Below are 24,102 nucleotides of genomic sequence, written 5' to 3' on the forward strand. Positions count from 1 at the left end.
AGGAATGAGACAGGAATGAGACACCACAGCCCAGCAGATTCTTGGCTCCCTGGGTCGCTCTCTCCCCTGCGCTGCCTCTCGGGAAGCTCCAAGTCATGCGACTCCTTGTCTTTTTTTTTTTTTTTCCCCTCGATGTGGGGGAACGAGTCGGGAAAGTTCCCCCGCTCTCCCCCCTCGCAGGGATCCGGATGGAGGCAGGTAGAGGCAGCGTCGGTGCCTCCAGCAGCACCACACCTGCCCTGGGAGCCGGGCGTTCCACAGGGCAAGGCCGGATCCTGGCACTGCACAGGCTGGTGCCACCCAGCACAGCTGCCCTGAGACAGGGCAGGGACTCTTGGAGCAATGAGCTTTTTTGTGGGGGGGCTTGGCAATGCTCCCCCAAAGACCCCCAGCCTCCATTGGGATGAGCTGGAGGGGAGTGGGGGCTCCTCACTGCCACATCCCCGGGGTGGCAGTGCCACGTAGACCTGCGCAGCTGGAAATCCTCCTCCCACAGCCCCCAAAAGCGGCTCCCAGCAGCCCCGAGCTGCCCCAGAAAGCCGAGCTCCCCCGGCAGCGCTGCCGTGCCGGGAGCTGGACGTGACCTGCTTCCCAAGGCAGCGGGATGGAGGATGGGAGGGATGGAGCTGCGGGATCCGTGCCAGCCCCACACCCCGAGAGCAGCCAGAGCCACCAAGACCTGACACCGGGCTGAGCCCCTTCCCCATGGCTCTGAAAGCCCAGAAAAAGCTTCATTCCCTGCTGGCTGCTGCATGACCCCATCCCAGCTGGGGGGGCACGGGGTGGAGCATCCCAGAGCCCACTCCCCTGCTGTGTCACCCCAGCCCGGGGGGTTCTGGTGCGGGCACAGAGAGCTGCCATTGTTCAGCAGCACTCCGGGGGTCCCTGCCGCAGCGTCCCGGGGGTGCCGAGCGCTGCCGTGGCCGTGGCAGCAGAGGGCAGCCACGCTGCATGCACCGATCCTGCCCACACGGCACAGCCCACGCCGTGTGCCGCGGCCGCGCTGTCACCTTGTGCCCCGGGGTCCTACCCCTGTCCCCCCAGCTCCTGGCTGCAAGCGGGGCTGATCCTGGCGCCCAGCACTCACCCACAATCCCACCACAGAGCGTCAGGCTCTGCCCCCACGTCTGCAGAGTGGGCTCCCCATGTGGACCCCCAAGTGCAGCGGCCGTGGGTGGGCTGGCAGAGGGTGCAGGGCACAGCAGGAGCTGCCTGGGGACAGACACTGCCTGCCCGAGCCCCCCGGGCTCACACAGAGCTCATCCCAGAGTGTGCACACACCCAGCTCGTGGTCCCAGGGCTTCCCCACCCTGCGCTCCCCTCGTGCACCAGAGCCCCCCCTTTCACACCAGACCCCCTGTAGCCCCCCCAGAGGGTCCCACTGCCTGTGTGGGGCAGTCACCAAACAGTGCTGGGTCCCCCAGCCCCTCCTGTGGGGCTGTGCACACGTGTGGACACACCTGCACAGAGCACACACGTGTTCACACAGGTACCTGCACCCCCATCCCCGCACGGGGACTGCTCTGGGTGTGTGTGGGGTCACCCACCCGTGTGTGAGACACAACCAGGGTGTGACGATGCTGGCCAGACCCAGCACTGTGCAGGAAGGGTCAGAGTGGTGGCACTGTGAGGTCCCTCTGTCCCCAAGCAGCCCAAGTGACCGTCTGTGACAGGGTGAACCCCACGCTGCCAGTGCCTCAGTTTCCCTCCTGGCACTGCTGCAGGAAGAACCAGACGGTGCCAAGGGCCCCAGAGTGGGGTCCCTGAGCCCCCACAGCCCTGCACATGCTGGGGTTCAGTTTTTTCATGCGTGCACACCCAGATTCACAATCAGCACACACAGCTGGGAAATCCCACACGTGTGCAACCACACAGCTGGGGAGTCACACGTGTGCAATGTCACACGTGGACCCAGCCAGCCCTCCTCACCCTCACCCTCACCCTCACCCCACCGTGGGCCTGGGCCCCTGGGCAGCCCCGCACCCATTGCAGCATCACCGTGGCAACGCTCCAGATTTATCAATGGAGACGCTGCGGAAACGCTCCGGGGGAGGTGGGAGGGAGGGAGGGGTGTTCTGTGGGAGCTGGCGGGGGACACAGACGGACAGACGGATGGCTGGGGGGGGTGCAGGACAGGCTGTCACACTTGCACACACGTGTGGGGGTGCGCTGTGCACGCACGTGTGTAAGGGGAACTGCAAACGAGGGTGGCTGAGAACTCTGCACACCTTCCCTAAGGTTTTCCCAGTCCCTTGGCAAAGCCCTGGGGGCTGGCAGGGAGCTCTGTGCCCCCTGTGGGTGCACGGAGGGGATCCTGAGGTGAGGCAGTCATTCCCTGCCTGATCTCCCACCCTTGTGGCTGTGAGGGACAGAGCCAGCAGCTCCCAGCTCCAGGAGAGGCTCGGGCTGATCCAGGAGGGGAGAACCCTGATCCCAGGGAAGTGGCCAACAAGTACCAGGGGTTGTCAGGGCTGCAGGGTTCCCCCTTCCTGGGGAAGTGCTGCTGCTTTCACACGTGGGCCGTGACTCAGGCACCCGACTCTATTCCTGTTCTGTCCCTGACTCAGCGTGTGGCTCCAGGCAGGACACGCTCTCACCAGCCCCACACAGCCACCATGGGGAAGAGGAAACAGCTCAGGGACTCTCAGAGCAACAATGTCCCTGGGCAGTGTGGGGTCCTCACCCTGTCCCCCCACAGCGAGGCAGGAGCACCTGCACTGACCCCCAGCCAGCCCTGCAGCCTTCAGCCTGACAGGCTCTTCCTCCTGCATGAGGCACCCAGATGGGGATGGGCACAGCTGCCCACACCATACACACAGCAGGGACCTTCCCTGCAGCTCTTCCAGGAAGGGCTGGAGAGGAGGAGATGGGGATGGGACGGCAGCAGGTTCACACCAGCTCAGCACTTTCCCAGCTCTCGCCAGCCCCGTCACACCCGGCTCATCACATGCCTGCTCACACCCACCCCCTGCGCCTGCCCCGGGCACCTGGCCAAACCCACAGCAGAAAGGGTGGAAAAAAATCCAGTGAGCGACTGACCAGCCTCAACACAAAACATTCCCGACGTTCTGAGTGCACAAGGTCTCAGATCACACGGTGCTGGTGTTGGACTGGGGACATGATGGACCCCGTGCTGGGGCACAGCATCACCCACAGCCGCACACTGGCTCTGCCCTGGCTGCAGCAGGGCCTGGGGGAAGCACTTTTCATCTGAGAACAGACAGAACTGGCTCAGTGATGGCACCTCCAGGTCAGGGCTGCAGCAGCAGGACAAGCCAGAGCTGGGCACTCAGCTGCCACCCCAGAGCTCACTCTCAGCCCAGTGGGCACATGGCCAAGCTGCAGGATGCCCGGGCAGGCCGGCCGTGCCATGAGCTGGGCAGGTGCCTATGGTTGGATTTTACACCTGCCCCAGCCCAGGTGAGCTTGGACCTTGGAAATCCCCAGGTGCCCGCCTTGCCCTGCGCACTGCGGCTCTCTCAAAAGGCAGGTGTGTGGAGATCCCCTGGATCAGCAGTGTCCATCAGCCCTGCCCTGCATTTGGGACCCTCGGGTCTGTCCTGTCCTGCTGGCTGCAGGGCAGGGCTGCCCTGTGCACCTGTGTGTGACACCGCACACAGCAGCAGCCCTGTGACTGTTCCCGATGCTGTGACCACTGTGGGAGATCAGTGACTGGGGTGTACCAGCAGCTCCCTGGTGCTGGGACACGGAGGAAGCTGCCAGCACAGCCGAGCTTCACAGGGACTCGCCTGTTTGTTTGTTTAACACATGAGTCATTCCCCGATCACGGTGTCCCCAGTCAAGGCGCCCCCATCCCAGTCCCTATCCACACCTGCCTGTGCTGACTCACTGCTGGCCATGACCCCCTCGCTGTCACCCACCGAGGGGGCTGCAGCCCCTCAGGAACACATGAGATTCCTCGGGAAGGCAGTGCCCAGCAGCTCCTGGGGCAGGAGCTGGTCAGGGCCAAGGTTAAGGGGGTTTGGCCAAGGCAGGAGCAGCAGCAGCACAGTGCCAGGTCACAGGTGGTGATGTGGGGGCAGAAGGCCACAGGTAGCGTGGGCATGGTGGGTCAAGGAGAGCTCGGCAGAGCTGGGGTGGCTGCACCAGTCATTGCAAAAGTGAATCTGGTGAGCAGGGCCTGGGAACGGGCAAGCGGGGAGGGGGCAGCTGCTGCACCTTGCTCTGAGTCACAGAGGCTGCCCTGCCCGTGCCGTGGCACTGAGCCTTGGGTACTGGGTGGCACCACCAGCACAGCACCCTGGGCACTGCACGGTGCCACTGACCCCTGGCTCCTGGCACAGCACCCTGGGCAACACATGGCACCACTGATCATCTCCCTCTGCAGCCACCTGTCCCTGCTCAGGTCCACAGTCCTGCCTGCATGGCACTGTGGCACCCCAGACCCTTGCCCAGCGCTGGGCTGTCAGCCAGAGCAGCTGTGGAGCCCGGTGCCAGCCGTGGCCGAGTGCCAGGGGCAGGTGGAGCTGCAGCCACAGCCCAGATCCACGGCAAGCCCAGGGCGGGTGGAGCAGCCCTGGCTCCCCAGGCAGAGAGCAGCCCCCCGGGCTGGAGCTCAGGGCCGTGCCTGGCACCGCTGCCCGGGGGTTGCACAGCCGGATCCGCCCCGACACCCGGGAAACGTGCCCGATCCGGAACCCCACGCCCAGCTGGGGCGGGAATCGGGGCGTGCACGGTGCCACCCCGAGCCCGGGGCATCCCGAAGGCAGCGCTTCCAGCGACCCTCCGTCCCTACGGCCCAGGCAAGGGACATGAGAATCCAGCACGGCCCCGAGCAGCATCACCGGGCCGGCCGCGGGTCCCGCGGGTTCCACGTGGCCGCGCTGGCCGGAGCGGCCGGGGGGTGGGGAGCGGCAGGAATCCAGCACTGAGTCACGGCTTCCTCTGCGAGCCCGTGAGTCATCCCGGCAGCGCCAGGCTCGGCTCCGGCGTGCGGAGCCCGCGACGCGCACACGGCTGCATGTGAGGGCAACCCCCGCGTGTAGGGCGGCCCTGCACGCCCGCCCCGTCCGTGGGATCGGTGCGAACACACACAGAGACGTGCCCGAGGGCACAAACACCAACACGTGTGCGCGCAACCGGGGTCTTGAATGCCCGTGTCGTCCACATGCACAAATTCGGGAGAACACGTCTGTGCAAAAGCACACACGAGTGCGGTAGTGCGAGGGTCCACGCTCAGCCCCACGCTGACCTGGAGCACAGCTCTGTCACGTTTGTACACCGGGGCTGGAGCCCACCTGCGGGGCTGGGGCTCACCTCTGGGGTTGCAGCAGCAGTTTCTCCTGCACCTGAGGCTGCGGCTCCTCACTCTCGAACCTGGAGAGGAAGAAGAGGATGTTGGGAATACTTTGTCCAGCTGCAGATCCCTGCTGTGCCCCTGCTGCATGCCAGAGCTTTCTGCAACCACCCACGCAGAGCCCTGTGCAATAGGTGCTCGCAGCAGCGCATTTGTCCTCCCCACAACTGAACCTGGGGTGCACGGAAGGAGGGCAGCAGGGTCTGCACAACCCCCCCCCACACACACACGCAGACGTGGGTGCACACGTGTGAACTGCACCCACCCTCACACACAGTGCTGGGACACCCGCACTTTGCCACCTGGCAGTTCGCACCCACAGCTCTCGCACCCGCTGGCACTCGCTGTACCCTGCCCCTCTGGGGGGGGTCCCCACCGCTTTGGGGGGGTGGGGAAATTGCACTCTGCAGAGCCGGAGCTCAGTGCCACAACCACAGAGACAGGGGGGTGGAGTGGGAATTGAGGGGTGGGGAGGGATCGTCAAGGTTGTGCTGCGCCAAGCCCGGCCCACGATGGAAACCGCCGGGGCCGGGCTCCTGCCCCAGCCCGGGGGAGCGAAGGGGGGGCGCCCCCGCCGACGTGGCAGCCGCTGCCCGAGCCTCGGCGGGGCTGAGCCGGCGGGAGCCCCCCCTGCCTGCAGCCGTACGAACGATGGGACCCCCGAGCGCAGCCCCCCGGGCTCCTGTCGCCAGGAACCCCCGCACATAGAGGGGCACCCGGCCCCCGGTGCGGCCCCCGGTCACTTCAGCGCCCCGGCTGCGCCGTGGGGAGGGGGGGCGGTTGCCACGGTAACGGAGCTCCCCGAGCGCCGGGATGAATGGGCCGGGAGCGCGCGCGATCTATGAATGAACGAGCGGGGCCGGGAGCGCGGAAAGCCCGGCACGGATCGCGGAGCACGGAGCGGAGCCTGGGCACTGGCCCCGCCTCCCGGCCGGAACCGCCGATTCCCCGGGAGCCCCCGGCCGCTCCGAGCCCCTCCGAGCTGCGAGCGGAGCTGTGTCGGGAACCGGGGCCGGAACTCGCGGGGTACCCACGAGTGCTGTCCCGCTCCTTGCCTGCGGATCCGGGCCGGGCTTTGCCGGCGCGGCGGGCAGGGGTCCGGCGGGCTGGGGGAAACACCCGGCCCGGATTCCCCGTGCGGAGGGGAACGGAGCAGGATTTGATTGTGCCCCCGGCTAGGACAGCCGCAGACCTTGACGCCCCGGTGACCGAAAGGCTCCAAAGCTGGACTCCACTTCGTGCACCCCTGGCCTAGGCACCCCCAGGGCTGATCATGGTGGGGGCTGCTGCTGGGATTTCCAAGGAGACCCCAGCTCTGGGATGCCCTTCCAGGCTCTGGAGTACCCACGGCAGAGCGGCGGGGAGAGTCCCTGGGGGAGCCTCGGCTCCTCCGGGCCCCCTCCCTGCCAGCCGCAGGGCCCCAGCCCTGCCCAGCCTGCCCTGACCCCTCACCTCCGCCCCTGTAAGCGGTTCCCAGAAGGCAGGATGGGAGGGGGGGCAGGATGGGGGGAGCGGGGCGGGGGGGGGCACCGCCTCATCTTCCCAGCAGGGTCTGGGTCAGCCCTGGGTGTCACCGTCCCGCAGGACAGTCCGTTCCCAGCACAGGCCAGGGGCGGGGAGAGGGTGGGGAGGGGGCATTCCTGGGCTGCCTGGGGGCTGAGTCACCCGCGGCCACCGCGGCCACGCGCACACGCAGGGACACGCCACGGCCACACACGCAGAGCGTGTGCACGGAGCAGAACCACGCGCGTGTGGTGGCCGCGTACAGACACGCGCAGCCACCTGAGCGTGCAGATCAACCCAGAGCTGCGCGCGCACCTGGGGGACGCAGGAGCGGACACACGCGGTGACATGCGTGGGGACACGCGGTGACAACACAGCTTGGGACACGCAGAGACGCAGCATCCACTCTCAGGGACCATGTGCACACACACATGCACACGCACATACGGATTTGGGGGCGGTGCGGGCACATGCCCCTCTCAATCTCCCTCCCCGCATCCTCCAGCTGTGCCCAGCGCACGTGGGGACCTCCCCCGTTCCTCGGGGGCTCGGGGGGGGGCGGCCCCGGAGCCGGTTGCGGGGGCGTTCGGCCGAGCGTCGCCGGGGCTGCGTCACCGCTCTGACGCACCGTCGCTACCTGTGGGTCCCGCTGCTATAAATAGCCCCGCGCACGCCCCATCTGCCGCTCGCACGGTGACATGGTGACATTGTAAATGGGAGGGGGGGACACCCCGCTCCGTGCCCCCCGCGCCACCGGAGCCCAGGGGCCAGGTGGCTTCGTGCCAGCCCCGAAAATCTGAGCGGTGGCCGGAGGGTAGCGGGGCGGGGGTGGCACTGAGCCACCTGGCAGGGCCGGGGCTGGCAGGACCAGCACGGACGTCACGAGAGCTCCTCGAGGTCCTCGTAAACACGGTGACGCACCGGCGATGCCCTCTGGCCCCGTGTCCCCATCAGCCCCGTGTTTGCCCTGGCCCCACTGCCCGGGGCCACGGTGTGGGGACGAGACCCCCACGGCACAGGCTGTGGGCTCAGGGTCACTCGGGGGTGACCCCTCAACCATGCCAGTGTCGCCAGAGCCATTTAAACGCCATCCCCTGTGGATGTGAATGGGGGCAAAAGAAGGAGCTAAGCCGGTGCCCCCTCCCAGAACACTTCAACTGAGAGATGCTTTTGGGGTGTTCTCCAAAAGGAGGGGGAAAGGAAGATTTGGGGTTTTTTTGTTGCTGTCAAGGGCAGGCAGCCAGGCTGGGACACGCAGCGCAACCAGAACCGGTTCCCAGCGCGGCTCCTGCTGCTGCTCCGGCCCCGCTGCGACCTCGGGCCCGGCGGGCGGGGGGGTCCGCTGGGCTGGGCTGGCTCCGAGCCCCCGGGCCCGCCGCCCCCGTGATGTCACCGCCCATGCACGCCGGGCTCCTCGGGCCGCGGCTGCCGGCCAGGCTGGGGGAGCCGGGGAGGCCCCGGGCTTGGCGAGGACACGGGGGGACCCTCTGCCCCACCATGGGCGGGGAGGGGCTGCTGTGCACACAACAGCCACGCGTGTCCGGCTGTGTTCCACGCGTGTGCGCTGCACACCGGCCGTGTGTGCATCCCCACAGCCCAGCCCAGGTGTGCTGCAGCCCCTCGCAGCAGCCGGGGGTGTTCAGCGCTCCCGGAGATCCCCAGAACCCCCAGCAGCCTGGGCACGCCGGCATCCCCTGCCCAATGTGTGCACATTGGCTGCGTGCACACGCGTGTGCAAGGGCCCGCGGACACGTGTGGGGCAGTGGGACGCTGTGGGGAGCGCCGTGGGGCCGCGGCTGGTGGGCGGGGTGAGACATTCCTCACGGCGCTTGTTATTTTATCTGGTTCAAAGTCAGTTCCTGGAATGTTTTTAATTCCAGGATCCATCCCTGCGCCGGCAGCTCCCGGGCCCCCCTCCACGGCCTCCTCTGCACCCCACACCAGCACTGCCGGGCCCACAGCAGCACCGCGATCTGGCGTGGGGGCTCAGCCTTTCGGGGAGCCCTCTGCACCCTCAGGGACATCCAGAGGGCACCCATGGGTGCCCCAGCTTTGGCAGGTGCCCCACAGCTGGGTGATGGGCGGACTGTCTGCAGCCCCACGCGGGGGCCTGGGCTCGCCCCCACGCGGGACCCCGCTGCGGCAGACGCCGTGTTCCCAACCCGTGCCAGGGACACGCGGCAGCAGCAGCGTCGCCCACCCGGCGTCTGGCACCGCCGTGCCAACCCCGTCTCTCGCCCGCAGCCAGCGCCGGGTGCAGCCGGAGGGATTCCGGGGGGCTGCGGGCCGGGGGCTGCGTGATGTTCCCCCCACGCCGGGAGGGGCTGGAGGCGGGGGTCGTGGGTGGGCACACAAAGCACGGCCACACAGGTTCACGGGTACACGAGGGGTTCGCAGGCGTGTTTGCAGGCTGGGGGGTGCGGGGAGGCCGGGTGGGTTTGTGGGGTGCAGCGGGTGGGTGTGCAAGGGCTGGGCGTGCAAGGCTTGACGCGCATGCTTGTGCCGGGGTGTGCCCGGCACCGCGGGGCCGCGGCGGGGCCGGCACCGTGGGCGTGCACAGGGCCCACGGGTGTGCCGGGAGCCACGGCGGCCGTGGGTGTTTCCTGGCACGCCCTCTGCGGCAAGGGCTGGGCAGAGGGACAAGAGGGGCACCCGGTGCAGCTGTCCCCACCCAGTGGCTGTGGGTGCACGGACACACCTGGCAGGTGACAGCCACGCTGCCCCCACAGCGGGCACTGCTGGCGCTGTGGATTGCTCCATACTGGGAGCACTGGGATGAGCACAGCCTGGCAGCAGTGCTGGCGGCCGGGCAGGGCTGGGGGCAGCGGGGAGAGGAGCCAGGATGGGGTGCAGGGGGTGTGAACCATGCCAACACCTGGGCTGGGCAGTGACCCCCCTGTTATCAGCAGCATCTGGGGGTCCTGGGCGTGGCGATGTCACCCTGTGGCGTGGCGATGTCACCCTGTGGCGTGGCACAAGGCAGCGCCCTGCGCCCTGGCTCGTCTCTCTGTGCCACAGACACCTCCTGCGGGTGCCTGCTCCGTCCTGTGCCATGAAGCCACGCCATGGCTGCGGGGCCAGGCCTGTCCCAGCTCACACCCTGCTCCCCCATGACCCCCCAAACCCTGAGCTGAGCCATGGAGAGGCAGCAGCTGTTGGGACCTCCCAAGGATGGACTGGGGAGCACCCACAGCGGGACTGTTTGCGTGTCCCCCCCCCCGTGCGTGGCTGCTGGCATTGTCCCTGTGTGCACACGCGTGTCCCCCGCGTGCCCTCCCGGCAGCCATTGCCTTACAAGGGCCGTGCTGCTCCTGCCGCGGTCGGAGCCTCTTCCCGTTGCCAAATTTGGCACGGGTCGGGGGTGTGGGGGGGTGCAGGGGCTGGAGAGGGGGGAGCCCGAGGTCTGCTCTACCCGAAATGACGTCAAAGCGGGGCGCAGGGTGCCCGGTGCGGCACAAAGGCACCGCAGGAACCTGAGCTGCTTCCGCTGCCTCCCGGCTTCCTCCAGCACTCGCTGCTCCTGGGAGTTCAGGGTCTGGCCAAGCTCCCCCTGCCCAGCTCACACTGGGCCCCCCATGGGAAGAGCCACTCGCTTCCCAGCCTGCGTGTGAGGTGCTGAGGGTCCCTGGAGCTCTGGATTGTTCTTTGTCCCCAACTCCAGGGTGCAGAGACACAGCTGGGACATGCCAGAGGGGAGGGACATGGGCAGCCACTCCTGCCCCCTCCCCACATAACAGCTGCACAGCTCAGCCCCTAGTCGGGATTCACCCCACCCCAGGTAGCACCTGGAGGTGACAGTGTCACCACATCGGTGTCACAGCACAGCTCTGCGGGTGTCCCAGCCCACAGTGTCCCCCCACAGCATCCGACACCCCCCCAGCCTCCAGCTTCCTGGGGGCTGCAGGAAGAGGGTTGCATGGCTGACATGGTGCTGACACACATCCCCAGAGCCACCCCACCCCATCACCTTCCCCGGGGCAAGGGCAGGTGGGGAAACTGAGGCACGGCCACATTTATGGCCACCAACCCCCCGCCCCGGCCCGCAGCCACCCCGGTGTGACGCAGGAGGGAGGGAGGGAGCTGGCAGGGAGCTGGCACTCACGGCCAGCCCGGCTGGTGCAACCGGCCCAGCTCCTCTGGGCAGTGGCCAGTGGGATGAGACTGGGAGCACCGAGTCTGAGAGCACCCACAGGTTGGGGTCTGGCACCCAGAGAGTGCTGAAAACACCTCAAGGAGACCCCAGACCTGTTCCCCTGCCAGGGAGGATGGAGCATCACTGCCCTCCTTCCTCCTGAGGTACAAATGTGGGTGCTGAGCAGGTATGTGCACAGATACGGGGCACTTGTGGCTGTGCCATGTCCCTCTGGCACTGCTGGGGTGGCCCAAGCAGCTCCTGTCACCCCACACCGACACCAGACACGATTGCATCCAGACTGCCCAAGTTTATTTCAAAAATAAAAAATAAAATATTAAAGACCGAAAAAGCCTTGCTCTTCCCCACCCGCCCCCCCTTCCCCCAAAACACACACACACAAAAAAAAAAAAAAAAAAAAGACTTTTACAGACAAAAAACACATCACGTGGGGGCTCTATTTGCACAGATCCTGACGGAAAAAAATCCAAGTCGGATGAGAAAAAGGATCCTACGGCCTATGAAGACTATGTCAGTATTGGCTCAGTCGGGTCATTAATGTCTATAAATACCGGCCCTGCAGCCGGGACCGAGTTTGGGGTTACTTATTCAGGGTTTTTTTTCTTTTTTTTTTTCTTCTTTTTTGGTTTTTTTTTAAATTAAAAAAGGAACAAAAAAAAAAAAACCAACCACCCAAGCGGCGGGTGGGAAGGAGTCCAGGGACTCGGAAGTTGGGCTCGGCCGCGGAGGGAAGGCGCCTTGGCTTCTCCCTCCCCAAACAAAATGAACACCCCCCAAAAAACAAAGCCCCCCCCACCCCCGTCCCCCCTCCCCAGGCTGCGGCGGTGGGGCCCAGGCACACACGTCCCCCCGGGGGGGGCCCAGCCCCACAGCCGAGCAATGCTACATATAGAAGGGAAGGAAAACAAACGGCCCCCAAATCGGGGGGGGCTCCAGCACCTCCGAGAGAGACTTCATCATCTCCTCCTGCCTGCACCGGGGTGGGGTGGCACAAAGTGGGGCTGGAGCCCACCCGGCTGTGCCCCTCTTCACAGCAAAGCAGCAGCTTCCATACACCCCAGGGCCCCCCAGCTGGGGAGGCTGCAAGGAGGGGGCGGCTCCTGCTGCTCGTCCCCATCTCCCCAAACCCAAATGAGCAGGGGGATGGGGGGCTCCCCCTAACATGCAGGTCGGCCCAACGCGTCCGGTCGCAGCAAATCTGGAGGAGTCGCTGCCCAGGACGCCAGCGCTGCCTCCCCAGAGCGGGGCCAGCCAGTGGGACCCCCCGGCACAGTCCCCCGGGGCCCTGGCTCTCTATGCTACGACAAACTCGGATTTCATCTCGGCCTTGACCTCCGGCTTCCAGACCGAGTCCTCGAAGTCCAGGTCCAGGCTGCCCTCGCTGCTGGAGACGCTGCTGTTGCTGTTGGTGCGGCCGGCCTTGCGGTTGGGCACCCAGTGGTACGGAGCCCTGGCGTCCCGCCGCGCCTTCCGCCGCAGCCGCTTCTGCTGCAGCAGCAGCTGCAGCCGCTCCACCTTGCAGCGCGTCGCCCGGTTCTCCGTCTGCCGCAGCCGGTCCCCTGCAAGGGAGAAGGGGAAAGGGGGTCACGGGGGGCTGCCGCGGGGGGACATGCCAGCCTCCAAGCAGCCCTACGTGGCATGGACATGTGGATGTCCCTGTAGCAGGAATGGAGGAGGATGGGTCATGGTGGGGTGCCCTGATCCACAGCCCAGCAGGTAACACCCAGTGGCACACACCCCTAGAGCAGGTGCCCTCCAAAAGGGGAAAGGGGGTCATGGGGGCTGCCAGGGAGGGATATGTCAGCCCCCAGGCAGCCCCGTGTGGCATGGACAAGTGGATGTCCCTGTAACAGGCAGGGTGTCCCCTGTAACGGAGGAGGATGGGTCATGGTGGGGTGCCCTGATCCACAGCCCAGCAGGTAGCCCCCAATGGCACAGGCACATGGACACCCCTAAAGCAGGTGCCCTCCAAAAGGAAAAGGGTGAGGGTGGCCTAACCCACATACTGGGGGGATCACAGAGCCCCCCTGTGGCACAGACCCCTAGATATCCCAAAAATAGGGTGCCCATCACAGCACCAGGCTGATCCCCAGTGGCCTACAGCTTTTTTTGGGGTCCAGGGTTGCCACCACAACACCCCCTCTATCCCCCTGGATGGATGGGGGGCAGCCCTGGAAGACCCGGTCACACCAGCAGGGGCTGGAGCCAGCATGGAGCCACCTGGACAACCCCTGGCTAGGAAAGAAGGAAGAGCAATCCCTGAGGGGGCTAAGCCAGCACTGGTGGTTTCACTTCTTTCCTCTAAGCAAATCACAGGGGGTCTGGTACGGGGTGCCTGCGACACCTTCCGGCCCCAGAGCTCACAGGTGTGCACCCAGAAATGCTGGGGGAGCTGCTGCCGTGCCCCCCCAGCCAGGCCCAGTGTGAGGAGATGGGTTTGGAAAGAGGGAGCCACAGTGTGCGTGACCCCAAAACCTCCGCCCACACAGCGGGGACAGGCCCTGAGCTCCCAGGGCAGCACGGACACCACAGCCACCTGCCACTCCCCCACACCCCCACCCACACAGGGACGGCTTTGTCCCCACAGGGCTTGGCAGAGATGACAATGCAGGGTGGGTGGGGGGACCTCCCTGAGTCCCCAGGGGTGCTGATTGTCCCTGAATACACGACCCTCCTGACTGACACCTGTCAATCATCCCGTTCGCAGCCCCTCTCTGCTCATCCCAGCCATGGACCAGGGACCCCCAAGAGGTGCCAACCTCACACCCCAACCGAAGGCAGCCAGACTCACCGCTGGGCTTGCACATCCGGATCTGGCTTTGGCACTGGACGACGGGGTGCAGGGTGGGGGCGGCGGCCGCCGGCAGCGGCTCTGAGGTAGTTTTGGTGGCGAGGTCTGGAGAGGCAGGCGGCGAGGAGGAGGAAGAAGAGGAGGAGGAGGAGAACTGCGTCTGGCAGCGGAGCTGTGTCAGGGACTGGGGCATGCCCTGGTAGTGTCTCGTGGCGCTGAGGAGGTCGTTGAGGATCTGCAGGATGGTGCCGATGTCCCGCCGCGGCCGCCCGCTGCTGTCCTGGCAGTTGGGGTGCAAAGTGCCTGGAGGTGGGGGAGAAATGGGTGTGAGACAAACAGCCCCCCCCAGATCCACAGCCCCGTTGCCCCCAACATCCCCCCTGGCAGCTCAGGGGGGCAGCACGTACCGGAGAAGGTCCCTGAGAAAACCCCAGGAGCGTGGTTGACAAAGCTCTCGATGACCGCCCCAGGCTTGCGGGATCGGGCCGAGGGGGCCGGGCTGCTGCCCGGGGAGCTGCTGCTGCGGGAGCCACAGTCCACCTGCGAGGGGAGAAACACGGATCAGCCTCGGGGTGCGGGTCTGCTGGGGCACACAACCCTGCTCCTCCTGACCTTCTGCCAACCTGCAAAAAGCCAGGTCAGGAGAGGCCAGACAGGGAACAGGCACCGGTGCCAGTTCTCCTGGCATGCAAGGAACCACCCTGGGGGTCCCGACAGGCCCCCTACCCTGCTGTGCTGTGCCAAGGGGAAAATGAAGCAACAGCAGCAGCTCCTGTCCACCCTTGGGGACAGGCAAGGCGTGAGGACAGGCAGGGTAAGAGCTGGGGTTACACCCTGTCCTTGAGCCCCTCCCTGGCACCTGGGGACATCCTGGAGGCCAAACTGGGGACAACCCATTTCCACACATGAGGAAACTGAGAAGAGGCCAGGCATGACCACAGCTGAGCTGGGAAGAATCACAGCTTCACCCCCCATCCCCAAAGGCCCCAGGACATCCCCCAGCCTCACCTCTGAGCAGGAGGAGACCACGCTGCTGTTCACTGTCTGCGTGCTGGCCCCGTGCGACCGGAACATGCCGGCGGTGACAGGAGCGGCGTGAGGGGCGTTACAGTACACGGGGGGGGCCGGCGGGGTGGGCGTGGGGCTGGGGGCCGGGCTCTGCTGGCACGAGGGCACCACGGGGATGCGGGCGAAGCCGGAGCCGCCGGCACCGTGCAGCGTCCGGCAGTGGGGGCTGGCGCCGGCCCCCGCCTCGCCCCGGCTGGCGATGAGGTGTCGGTGCTGGAGCTGCCCCGTGCTCTGCTGAGCCGCCAGCTGCAGCTGCACGAACATCATGTGGTCACCCACACGCAGGGCCAGGGTCAGCGGGGACCGGCCCGACAAGAAGTCGTTGACCTGAGGAGAGAGAGAAGGGACCCTCATCAGCCAGAGCACAAGCAGTGAGGTGTTGGTTGCCCCCATGGTGCTGTAGGTTGCCCCTACAGGTTTCCCTTGGCTATAGGGATGGGTCACTGGGGCACAGAAGGGGTGACTCCCTTTCACAGCCCTTCCCATGCCCTCACCCGTGCCAGGCTGGCAGACGAGCCCAGCTGCCGTCCCCACGCGACCCCAGCCCGGTGCCAGCTCCATCAGCTGATGGTGCCGGGGGGTGTTTTTCTTCCTTCTGCCCTTCCTGCCCTTTATTCCCCACCACCGAGTGGCCGTGCCTGCTTGCCTGGCTGCCCTCCCCGGTGGGCAGGGACGGGCAGGGGCCGCAGCTGGCACTGCCCAGAGCTGCACACTCGGCCAAGGGCCAGCACGGGAGGGGTGTCCCCCCCTCCCCAGCTCGAGGGGGTGCCCCTGCTGGCACAGGGAGAAGACAAGGGGGCAGGTGAGGACATGCCAAGTGCCCACCATTGTGACTCAAGCAGTGCAGCCCACCTGCCCATCCTCCCCCCCCTCAAGGCAGCTGGGGGTGGGGGACAGGCCCTGCCCAGGCTGGAGGCTCCAGCTCCGGCAGGTGATGGAGCAGCTGCGGCGTGGAGACAAGAGCCAGGGCCTGACCCTCCCCAGGCTGCAGCTGTGGGGGGCCCCCAATGCCCAGCACCTGCCACCCCCCAGCTCACACCCCTCAGCCTCCCCCCAGGCGCATAAATCACTTGGCAGCTGTGCCAGGGAACAGGGGAGCCCCCCCCAAGCACTGCCCCACATTCTAGGGGGGGCTGGAACAGCCATGAGCCACCGTGAGCCCCCCCTTGCCCCCATGTGTGCTGCAGGGGGGCTGTGCCTCTCACCCCTGCCAGCCCAGACGGGTTAATGGGGACAATGCCCCCCCTTTCCACCACACACCCCCCTTGCTATTCCAGGGCACAGCTTTCCCAGCCTGTCACATGCAGCTCCTGTTATCACCCACTCACACCCCACGGCACCTTTGGGGTCCCCAGTGGGGGTGCTGGGCCCCCCCTGTCCCCAGCACTGCTGAGCGGGGCCCCCCCAGCCCCGGCCCCGCTCCCCCACGCCCCGCTGCCGCGGAGGCCGCTTCTGAGAAGCCGTGGGAAAAGCAGCTTTAAAAATACCAGCAGCAAAGCCCCGAGCGTGTCAGGCGGAGGCTGCAGAGGAAGGGGTGGGCGGGAAGGAGACGCTGCAGCTCTGGACACGGAGGTTACGGGGCAAGGGGGCGGGAGGGGACGGCGGGCGGGCGTGCACAGGGGCACACGTGTGCACATGCGTGTGCGTGCACTGAGAGCACCTGGCCCCGTCCTGCCTCAGTTTCCCTTCCCATAGCAGCCTGGATGGCCTCATGCCAGGCTGGCAGCCCCATCCTCACTGCTCGGTCCCGTCCCAGCTCTGGCCCGTGCATGGAGTCCCCCACGGCTGCTGGGCCACCCCAGCCCTGCTGTTGCTGTCTGAACCACTCTAGGGGTACATTTCAGCATCAGGCTGGACTCCAAGCACCATTCACCAAACTGTGGGAGGGGGTCCCAGCCGGGCCCTGCTCCCACTGGGCTCCTGAATGGGCTCGTTCACAGCCCCGGCTCTGCACCCAGGTGTGCCCGGGGGAGCCCCGTGCACCTCCCCGGGGCCCCTTGACGTCAGCCGGCCCCGCGGCCGCCTCCCGCTCCCTCTGACTCACCCCTGCCCTGCCTGACCCCTCTGCCAGCAGAAACCAGAGCACCCCAACCCGGCCAGGCCCGCGCTGCCGACGCTTCCCAGCAGCAGCACCACGAGCACCCATCCATCCATCCATCCATCCATCCATCCATCCCCACGCACGGGGGTCCCACGCCCCCCCCCCGGGACACGGAGCCTGCCCGGTCCCCACGGCGCCCCAGCCCCGGGGCTCCCAGCAGCCGCCCCCACGCCGCTGCCAACCTCCTCCCCCCCTGCGGCGAAACCAGCCCGCTCCAATGCAAACACGTCCCACCCAGCCGCCTGCTCGGCCGCCCACGCCGGGAGGACCCCGTCCCTCCCAGCCGGCTCCGCCGCGGGGGCCGGGACAGCCGAGGGGGCTGGAGCCACCGAGCCCCCCCAAAGTCCCGCACTTAGGGGTCCCCTGGGATTCTGCCAAGCCCTACGGGGCTCAGCTGCACGGTACCGGGCTCGGGGCCCCGCAGGGATGGGGCAAGTGTCTCCCAGCTGCTTCTGAGAAACGCCGATGAGTCAGAGAACGCCGCATTCCCGCCTCGCTCCGACGCCTGGCCCCGCGTCACCCCGGCCCGCAGCACCACGCACCCCCGGGCCCCCAACTCTGGAGCTGCGCCCGAGGAGCCCCGGCCCCCATGGGGAGGGCAGCACCCCCAAAGGAAACCATCCTAGAAGATCCAGATGGTAAAGACAAGGCCAGGGCAAGGATGGGGAGGGGGAGCAGGAATTGCCCCCCCAAGCCCCTGCAGGAATTGCCCCCCCAAGCCCCAGCTGGGCACAGCTGGGCCCCCCCTCATCCAGCCACCTCTGTTGTGTCTGTGCCAAGGAGGGGCAGAGGGACAGAGCCCCCCTGGCCGCGTTCCCCCAGCCCTGGAAGATCAGGATGTGTCATCCCCCTCCTCTGGTCCTCCCCCTCAGCACTCCCGGACAGAGGGACTGGGGGAAGGCAGAGCCGGCAGCGGGACCCAACGCCTTCCTGCCATCCCTGGAAAGCGGGGGCAGCCATGTGGAGGGGGGCAGAAAGGAAGGAAGTGCAGGAGCATTTCCAGGAAGCCCCCGTGCCCGGCAGTCACTTCCCCAAAGGCTGCGGAGGGGGTGGCAGCGCCCCGGCCCCCCCTCACCGCCCCCAGAGGAAGCGGCTCAGCTCTCCCCGTGCTCCGGAGGCTGCGTGACGCAGGCAGAGCCCAGCAAAGCATGAATGGGAGGAGTGGTTTCCTGCCCCCCCCTCGCCGCCCCCCAGGTGCTGGCGGTTCCTCCTGCTCAGCCCTGGCTTCCTGAATCACCAACCGGAGGAACCTGCGGTGGGCAGGGAGCTGCGGAGCCGCTTCCCGCAGCCGCTGCCAGACCGTGGCCCACCCACCCGCCCTCCTTCACTCGCTGTGCTTGCTTTGGGGGGGCCGCAGCCCTGTGCAAAGGGGGTACGCTGAGCTCCACAGGCTCCTGGCTCCCCTGTCCGCCCCACCTCGCTGCCCACAGCAGAGCAGAGCTGTGCAGCCCCAGCAGAAATATCTGCAGCCCTGAGGGCAGGATGTGCACTGTGACCTGCCAGGCCAGGCTGGCAGAACCAGCCCCCTCCCACAGCTCTGCAGCCCGGCTGGGATGGGGCAACGCCTCCACGGGACCCCAGCATCGTCTGGCACTGGGGATCCGCTAAGGCTCCAGTCCAAGCTTACCCCCACATGGGGTTAAAGCAGCTCCCAAAAGTCAAGGTCACCCCGGGCAGCCAAGGGCACTGCGGGTCCCTGCGGGCAGGGCAGCCTGGCCCTTGGCACATCCCCACGGGGGGGGCACAGCAGAGCCCCACCAGCCCCTTCTCTGAGCCCTGGCACCACACGGGGCTCAGCCCCTTCCCAGAATTCAGGCGATAAAAACGCTCAAAAAAAAAAAACCCCAACCCTTCAAAAACCAGAGCTGCAGCACCGGCCAGAAAAAGGAAGGAAAGAGTTTCACAGAGCAGCAACAGAGACGGAAAACAAAGGAGCGGGGCCTGCACGGCTGGGGGTAAATTCCACCTTGGCGGCAGGAGCCGGCGGCTGCGCACACACCCACGGCTCACCCACGGCTCTCCCACCCTGGGAACGCTTCCACCCCACCGCTGAGACCCCCCAGCAGTGAGGCCTGCCCACCTCCTCCAACAACTCCACAGCAATTCAGCCACGGCCCCACCAACACCGCCCACTTGGCCCCTTCTACATCGCGACAAGGAGAGGGTCAGAACGCCCCAGCACGGCCAATCTGCACCCCAAGGACGGCTCCAAGGAAAGCAGGGAGATCCCTCTGAGCACTGGGCCGGGCTCTGCAGCCTCACGAGCACCCAGCGTGGTCCTGCCAGCCTCCTTTACATCCACCCCAGCTGCGGGGCAGAGGGCAGCCCGCTGCCTGCACCCCAACGTGGGCATTTGGGGGGAGCTGCAGCCTCACACCCCCGGGCAGGGCCCTGAGCCGCCCGGCTCTGCCACCAACCTGCGGCGTGACCTTGAGTGAGTCACTTCACCTCCCCAGCTCCCTCCCGGCTTGTTTGGGCTGCCGGCGTGGGACCTCCCCGAGCCCGGCGCTGCTCTGGGTGACGGTGCCCGCCCCGGGCACCACCCTCAGCACTCCCAGCCCTGCTGGAGGTGAAACCTCAGCGAGGAACCAACGCCAAAGCTTTTGGGAGGGGAAGCAAAGCGAGGCCGCAGCTGTCCTTCCTCCCCACCCACCCTCTGCCTTTGTCTCCATCCTGCCCCGGCATCCAGCCCCTCACCTGAGTTTCAGTTAAGCTTTCCAGAGCTTGCATCACCGACTGTTCTGGCCTGGACGCCTGGGACTGGAAAAAAAAAAGGAGGAGGGGGGGGATTAACGTTACAAATGCAGCAAAGGAGGGGGCGTCCGCAGCAGGAGGGAGGGATGACATGTCACTTCCACTATTTCTACACAAGCCCTGAGAAAGGAGTGAAATACTAAACCTGCTGCCGTGCCCAACCCAGCGCTGCCTCCTCAGCAAGAGCTGGGGCAGCAGAGCCGCGGGGCTGCCAGCACATCACATCCTCATCCTTGCCCGGGGCTTTAATAATAGACAGGGACGAGTGGGAGGGATGGAGGGAGCAGCAGGAAAAGGCCACTCACCATCAAGCCGGCCTCCACGGTGGGCACCAGTGTCAGCTTGCTGCCTTCCACGACCCCCAGGTCCTGCAGTTTGCCAGAGCTGAGGCGGCTGTGGGAGGAGATGCCAAAAGCAGGGTCAGTGCAGGTCGGGCAGCTCCCCCGGAGGGTACACACCAGAGGGGGACACCAGCTGCAAGTCTGGCTGCTCCCAGGGGACCAACAGCCCCCCAGAGCACCCCTACCTCAAGAAATCCCCAGCCTGCACAGGCAGGAGGGAACCCTGGCACCCCACTGCTACCGGGGGTGCTCACGGTGTGGGGCACCCCTGCCTTGGGCACGGGGCAGTGCTGAGGGGTCAGAGAGGAGCTGAGCTGAGGGAGGGGGGGGGTGGGAGCACAGGGCTCGTGGCACAGGCCCCACACTGGGGGGGCGCTTAGAGAGAAGTTGGGACCGCTGTAGGTGGGGGAGGCAGCGCTGGGAACAAGCTCCCCCAGCCCCGCGGGTGCCGGCAGATGGATGCGGTGTCCCCGTGTGTCCCCCCCGCTTCCTCCCTGATCCGGGAAAGACTCTCCAAGTTACTCCCAGCCCGACCCCACGCGGGCCCCGCTCCACGCGGGGGGTGCGCAGCCCCTCGGCCCGGGCCCCCGGCAGACAAAGGCTCCCCCGCCGCCCCCGGCGCTGGGGGCTCGGGGGGGGGGCCGGGCCGCGCCGCCGCCGGGGCTGAGCCCAGAACAAAGGGCCGGGGCACGGCCGGGCCCCGCCGCCCACAAAGGAGCCCCGGCAGGGCCGGGCGAGGGGGCGGCGGCCGCGCTCCCGGCCCGGCCCGGCGCCCCCCTCCCTCCTTCCCTCCACCCCGGAGCCCCCCTCCCTCCCTCCTTCCCTCCCTCCGGCCCGGCCCCCGCTCGCCCCCGCCGCGGCCCCCCGGGCTGCCCCCCCCCCCCGCCCCGCACAGGAATGGGGCCGGGAAGGGGGAGGGGGCGGGAGCCTTTGTGCGGTGCCGAGCCCGGTGCGAGGGGGCCGCCCCCGCGCTCAGCCCCGCTCTGGAGGGCTGGGGACCCCGGGCCTCCCGAGCCGCGCCGAGCCCCCGTGCCGTGCCGTGCCGAGCCGAGCCGTGCCGTACCTCTCTTTGTGCAGCAGCGCCAGACGCTCCTTGGGCACCTTGAGGCGCTGGGACAGCCGCCGCTTCAGCCCCTCCACCGTCTCCTCGGCGGGCACCGAGAGCTCATAGCGGGTGCCGGTGGTGGTGTGGATGTAGAGGTTCATGGGGGGTTCGGGTGGCCCCACCTCGCAGGCGGGAGCCCCGCGGCTGCAGCTCCTGGCGCCGGGCTGCGGGTCCATCCGCCGACCTGCGGGGGCAGCGGCGGTCGGTGTCGGGGGGCGGCGGGGGGATCGGACAAAGGAGGGAACCGGGCCCGCTCCGCCGCACGCCCGGCGGGACCTACGGGAGCTCCGGCTACGCGCTGAGGCCTCGGGCGGGGGCCGGGAGGAGGAGGCGGGCGGCTGGGAGCGCGGTCCCCAAGTAGGGCTGCACCGGCCGTGCCCTCCGCAGCCCAGGCGGAGAAAATAAAATATATATATATATATATATATATAAAAAATAAAAAAATATAAAATCTCCCGTTCTCGCCCCGCTCCGGTGGCTGCCGCGGGAAGGGGGGGTGGTGGAAGCGGCGCTGCCTGCTCCTGCCTGCCGCCTCCTTTCTTTCTGCTCGCCGCCGCTCTGTGCTCTCGGTGCGGAGTGTCTGGGGGCGGGGTGAGGCCCGAGGCCGCGGCGAGGGGCGGGGAGGCCGCCTCGCTCCCCCTTCTCTGGGGCCGGACCCGCCGAACCGGCCGCCGCTCGCGCTGCCGTGGGAGCACCGGGGGGGGAGGGAAGTTACAATGTAGCAACGTCCCGGGGGGCGGGGCCTCGCCCTCATTCACTCCGGCTCCTCCGGCGGCCGCGGGCCAATGGGAGCTCGCCGAGCGCCCAGACATCCGCGGCGGCGGCCAATGGGAGGCGGGCGCAGCTTCCCCACGTGGCCCGGTGGGCGGGGCGGTCCGGCCGGATTCCTCCCGCCCACGCGGCCGCGCAGGCCCCGCCCCGGCCCCGCCCCCCGCGCGCCCTCGCGCCGCGCCTGGAGCCATTCATAATCCCGGCGCACAACAAAGGGGTGCGGGGGGCTTGGGGGTCCGGTCCGGCTCGGTTCCGGTAGTACCAGACCGCCCCTCACCGGGGAGCCCGTGGGCTTGGCGTGCGAGGCGCCACGGAGGGGTGGACGCGGGACACAGGCAGGCGTCGGCCCGGAGCGCCGCGGCGGGGGCGGTGAGCGGCCCCCGCACCGGAGGAGGCCGCGGCGGGAGGTGACTGCCCGCGGGGCCGGGCGGGAGCTGGAGCCCCCGGAGCCGAGTGACGCCGGGACACAGAGGCGGAAAGGGCGGGGGGGGAGGGAACACGCACAGTCACCCGCGGACGGTCACACCCGCCCGGTCGCACGCACCCGCCCGGTCACCCTCCCGGTGACGCCGTTACAGCTACGGGGAACTGTCCCGGTGAGGGGTTAAGCCCCCTCTACCCCCCGGCACGCTCTTGCCCCCCCAGTCCCGCAGCTGCAACCTCCACCCCAGCGGCCCCAGCCCCGCCTGCCGGCTCCTGGGGAGTGGAACGGACACCCCGCAGCCCCGGGGCTCCGTCCCGGCACCCACGGGGGGTTGGGGGGGCGGGCTATGAGTCAGCAAAGCGCGGGCGCCCTCTGCCGGTCCCGCCGTTCCTCCTGAGCCCGGGGGGGCCGCGGGGGCCGCACCGGCGGCGCGCCGGGGAGCCCTTCCCGGCACACCGGCTGGCCCTTACCGAGCCACCGGGCGGTGCGCCCCAAAGCCGCTGCTCGCCCACCGGGATGGAGAGCCCCTGTCCGGGGAGCCCCCCTTTCCCCCCCCCCCCCATAATGTCGGGTCTTGGGAGCGAGGAGCCGCTCCCCGGGACGCGGTACCGGCAGCTGGAGCGAGGAGAACCGATCCCGGTCCCGCTCCCCGGAGGGAGGCAAAGCTCCAGGTGACCGAGGACACGGAGGGTGCCTGAGGGTGAGCAGAGCTCCCGAACGACCCAAGAAGGGGCTCTGCCGTGCGTCCCTCGGGAGCCTCGGGGAAGTGGGGCCACCCCGCCCGCTCCGGGGAAAGCAACCGAGAGATCGCGGTCCCCGGTCCGCGGATCCCCCCCGCAGCCCGACCCGGGCCCCCAGCAGCCCGGCGCGGCTCTACTCACCGAGCACGGCCCCGCGGATCCCGGCGCGGCGGGAGCTCAGCTGCCTCCGGTGGCAGGAAGAGGGAGAGAGACCCCAGAAACGTCCCGGGGGGAGGTGGCGGTGGGTGCAGTGTCACCTCCTGAGCGCTGCAGCCGGTCCGAGCGCAGCCCTGACGCGGAGCTGCCGGGGAGGTGCCCGAAGTTTTATCCCGCACCGCCCGGGGTGGAGCCTGGCGGGGGCAGGGACCGGTCTGGCCTCGGCAACGGCCCCGGCAACGGCCACGGCCCCTGCCCCGGCCGTACCCGCACCTGCTCCCGCGGGGGGTCCCGCTCTCTGCCCCAGGGTCTCAGTTCTGAACGGGGGTCCCAGCCCCTGCCCCCTCGTTTCGGATCCCGCTCCCGGGTTCCCGACTCGCCGTCCTCTAATTTCGGTATCAGCCCACCGGGGGCGTCTCAGCCCCTGCCGGGCTCCAGGCAGGGCAGGGGCGAGCTGCCCTCCGCGGATGGTGGGGAGGGGACAGAGCGGACACTTCTCCCCCTCTGCGTGCCCCGTGGGTCAAAGTCAGGCCGTGGGCAGGGAATGGATGAGCTGAGCTCTCCTTGGGAGCCAGGCGTCAAAGCTGCTGCCCGTGGAGACTCTCTGATGTCTAATAACAAGGCTGGACCATTCCTCCCCCAGGGATTCCCTCTGCCCAACCACCCACTTGTCAGCAGGGACACAGACTTAGCCCTACAGGGCTTTAAAGCAAGGGACAAACGGGCTGGTGGGCACCAGTTCTGGGGTGCCAAGGGGCAGAAGCTGCTTCCTCCCGGGCCAGCGCCACCCCGCGCACACAGGGAGGGTGCTGGGGAAACGCTGTGCGACCTCAGGCTGCCTTGCCGGGTCTCTCCTTCGCAGACAATGCCCTGGCACA

General features: G+C 67.8%; 1 protein-coding gene across 3 annotated transcripts; it reads right to left on the reverse strand.

The window, feature by feature from the left end:
* Positions 1 to 11,763: 11,763 nt before the first annotated feature.
* Positions 11,764 to 23,548, reverse strand: MIDN (midnolin). 3 transcript variants are annotated; one of them, XM_030966826.1, is made up of 8 exons: positions 21,414 to 21,821; positions 21,092 to 21,317; positions 19,993 to 20,080; positions 19,631 to 19,693; positions 14,773 to 15,159; positions 14,172 to 14,304; positions 13,765 to 14,067; positions 11,764 to 12,532 (listed from the first exon to the last, which is right to left on the reverse strand). In XM_030966826.1, exons 2-8 carry the CDS (start codon positions 21,307 to 21,309, stop codon positions 12,267 to 12,269), a joined length of 1,458 nt encoding a protein of 485 aa, XP_030822686.1. In that variant the 5' UTR covers positions 21,310 to 21,317; positions 21,414 to 21,821; the 3' UTR covers positions 11,764 to 12,266. The 3 variants fall into 3 exon arrangements, with proteins under 3 accessions (XP_030822686.1, XP_030822685.1, XP_030822684.1); XM_030966825.1 differs by lacking the exon at positions 21,414 to 21,821 and adding an exon at positions 23,210 to 23,548 and having other exon boundaries at positions 11,765 to 12,532; XM_030966824.1 differs by having other exon boundaries at positions 11,765 to 12,532; positions 21,092 to 21,821.
* Positions 23,549 to 24,102: the final 554 nt, after the last annotated feature.

Source organism: Camarhynchus parvulus, chromosome 28, assembly GCF_901933205.1.
Source record: "Camarhynchus parvulus chromosome 28, STF_HiC, whole genome shotgun sequence".
Lineage (NCBI taxonomy): Eukaryota > Metazoa > Chordata > Aves > Passeriformes > Thraupidae > Camarhynchus > Camarhynchus parvulus.

Coding starts and splice junctions, on each gene's coding strand:
- MIDN (XM_030966826.1), bottom strand. CDS start 21,309: ATGGACCCGCAGCCCGGCGCCAGGAGCTGCAGCCGCGGGGCTCCCGCC. Junction 15,160..19,630: donor AAAGCTTAACTGAAACTCAG/GTGAGGGGCTGG, acceptor CTCTCTCCTCAG/GTCAACGACTTCTTGTCGGG. Junction 12,533..13,764: donor CCGGATGTGCAAGCCCAGCG/GTGAGTCTGGCT, acceptor TCTCCCTTGCAG/GGGACCGGCTGCGGCAGACG.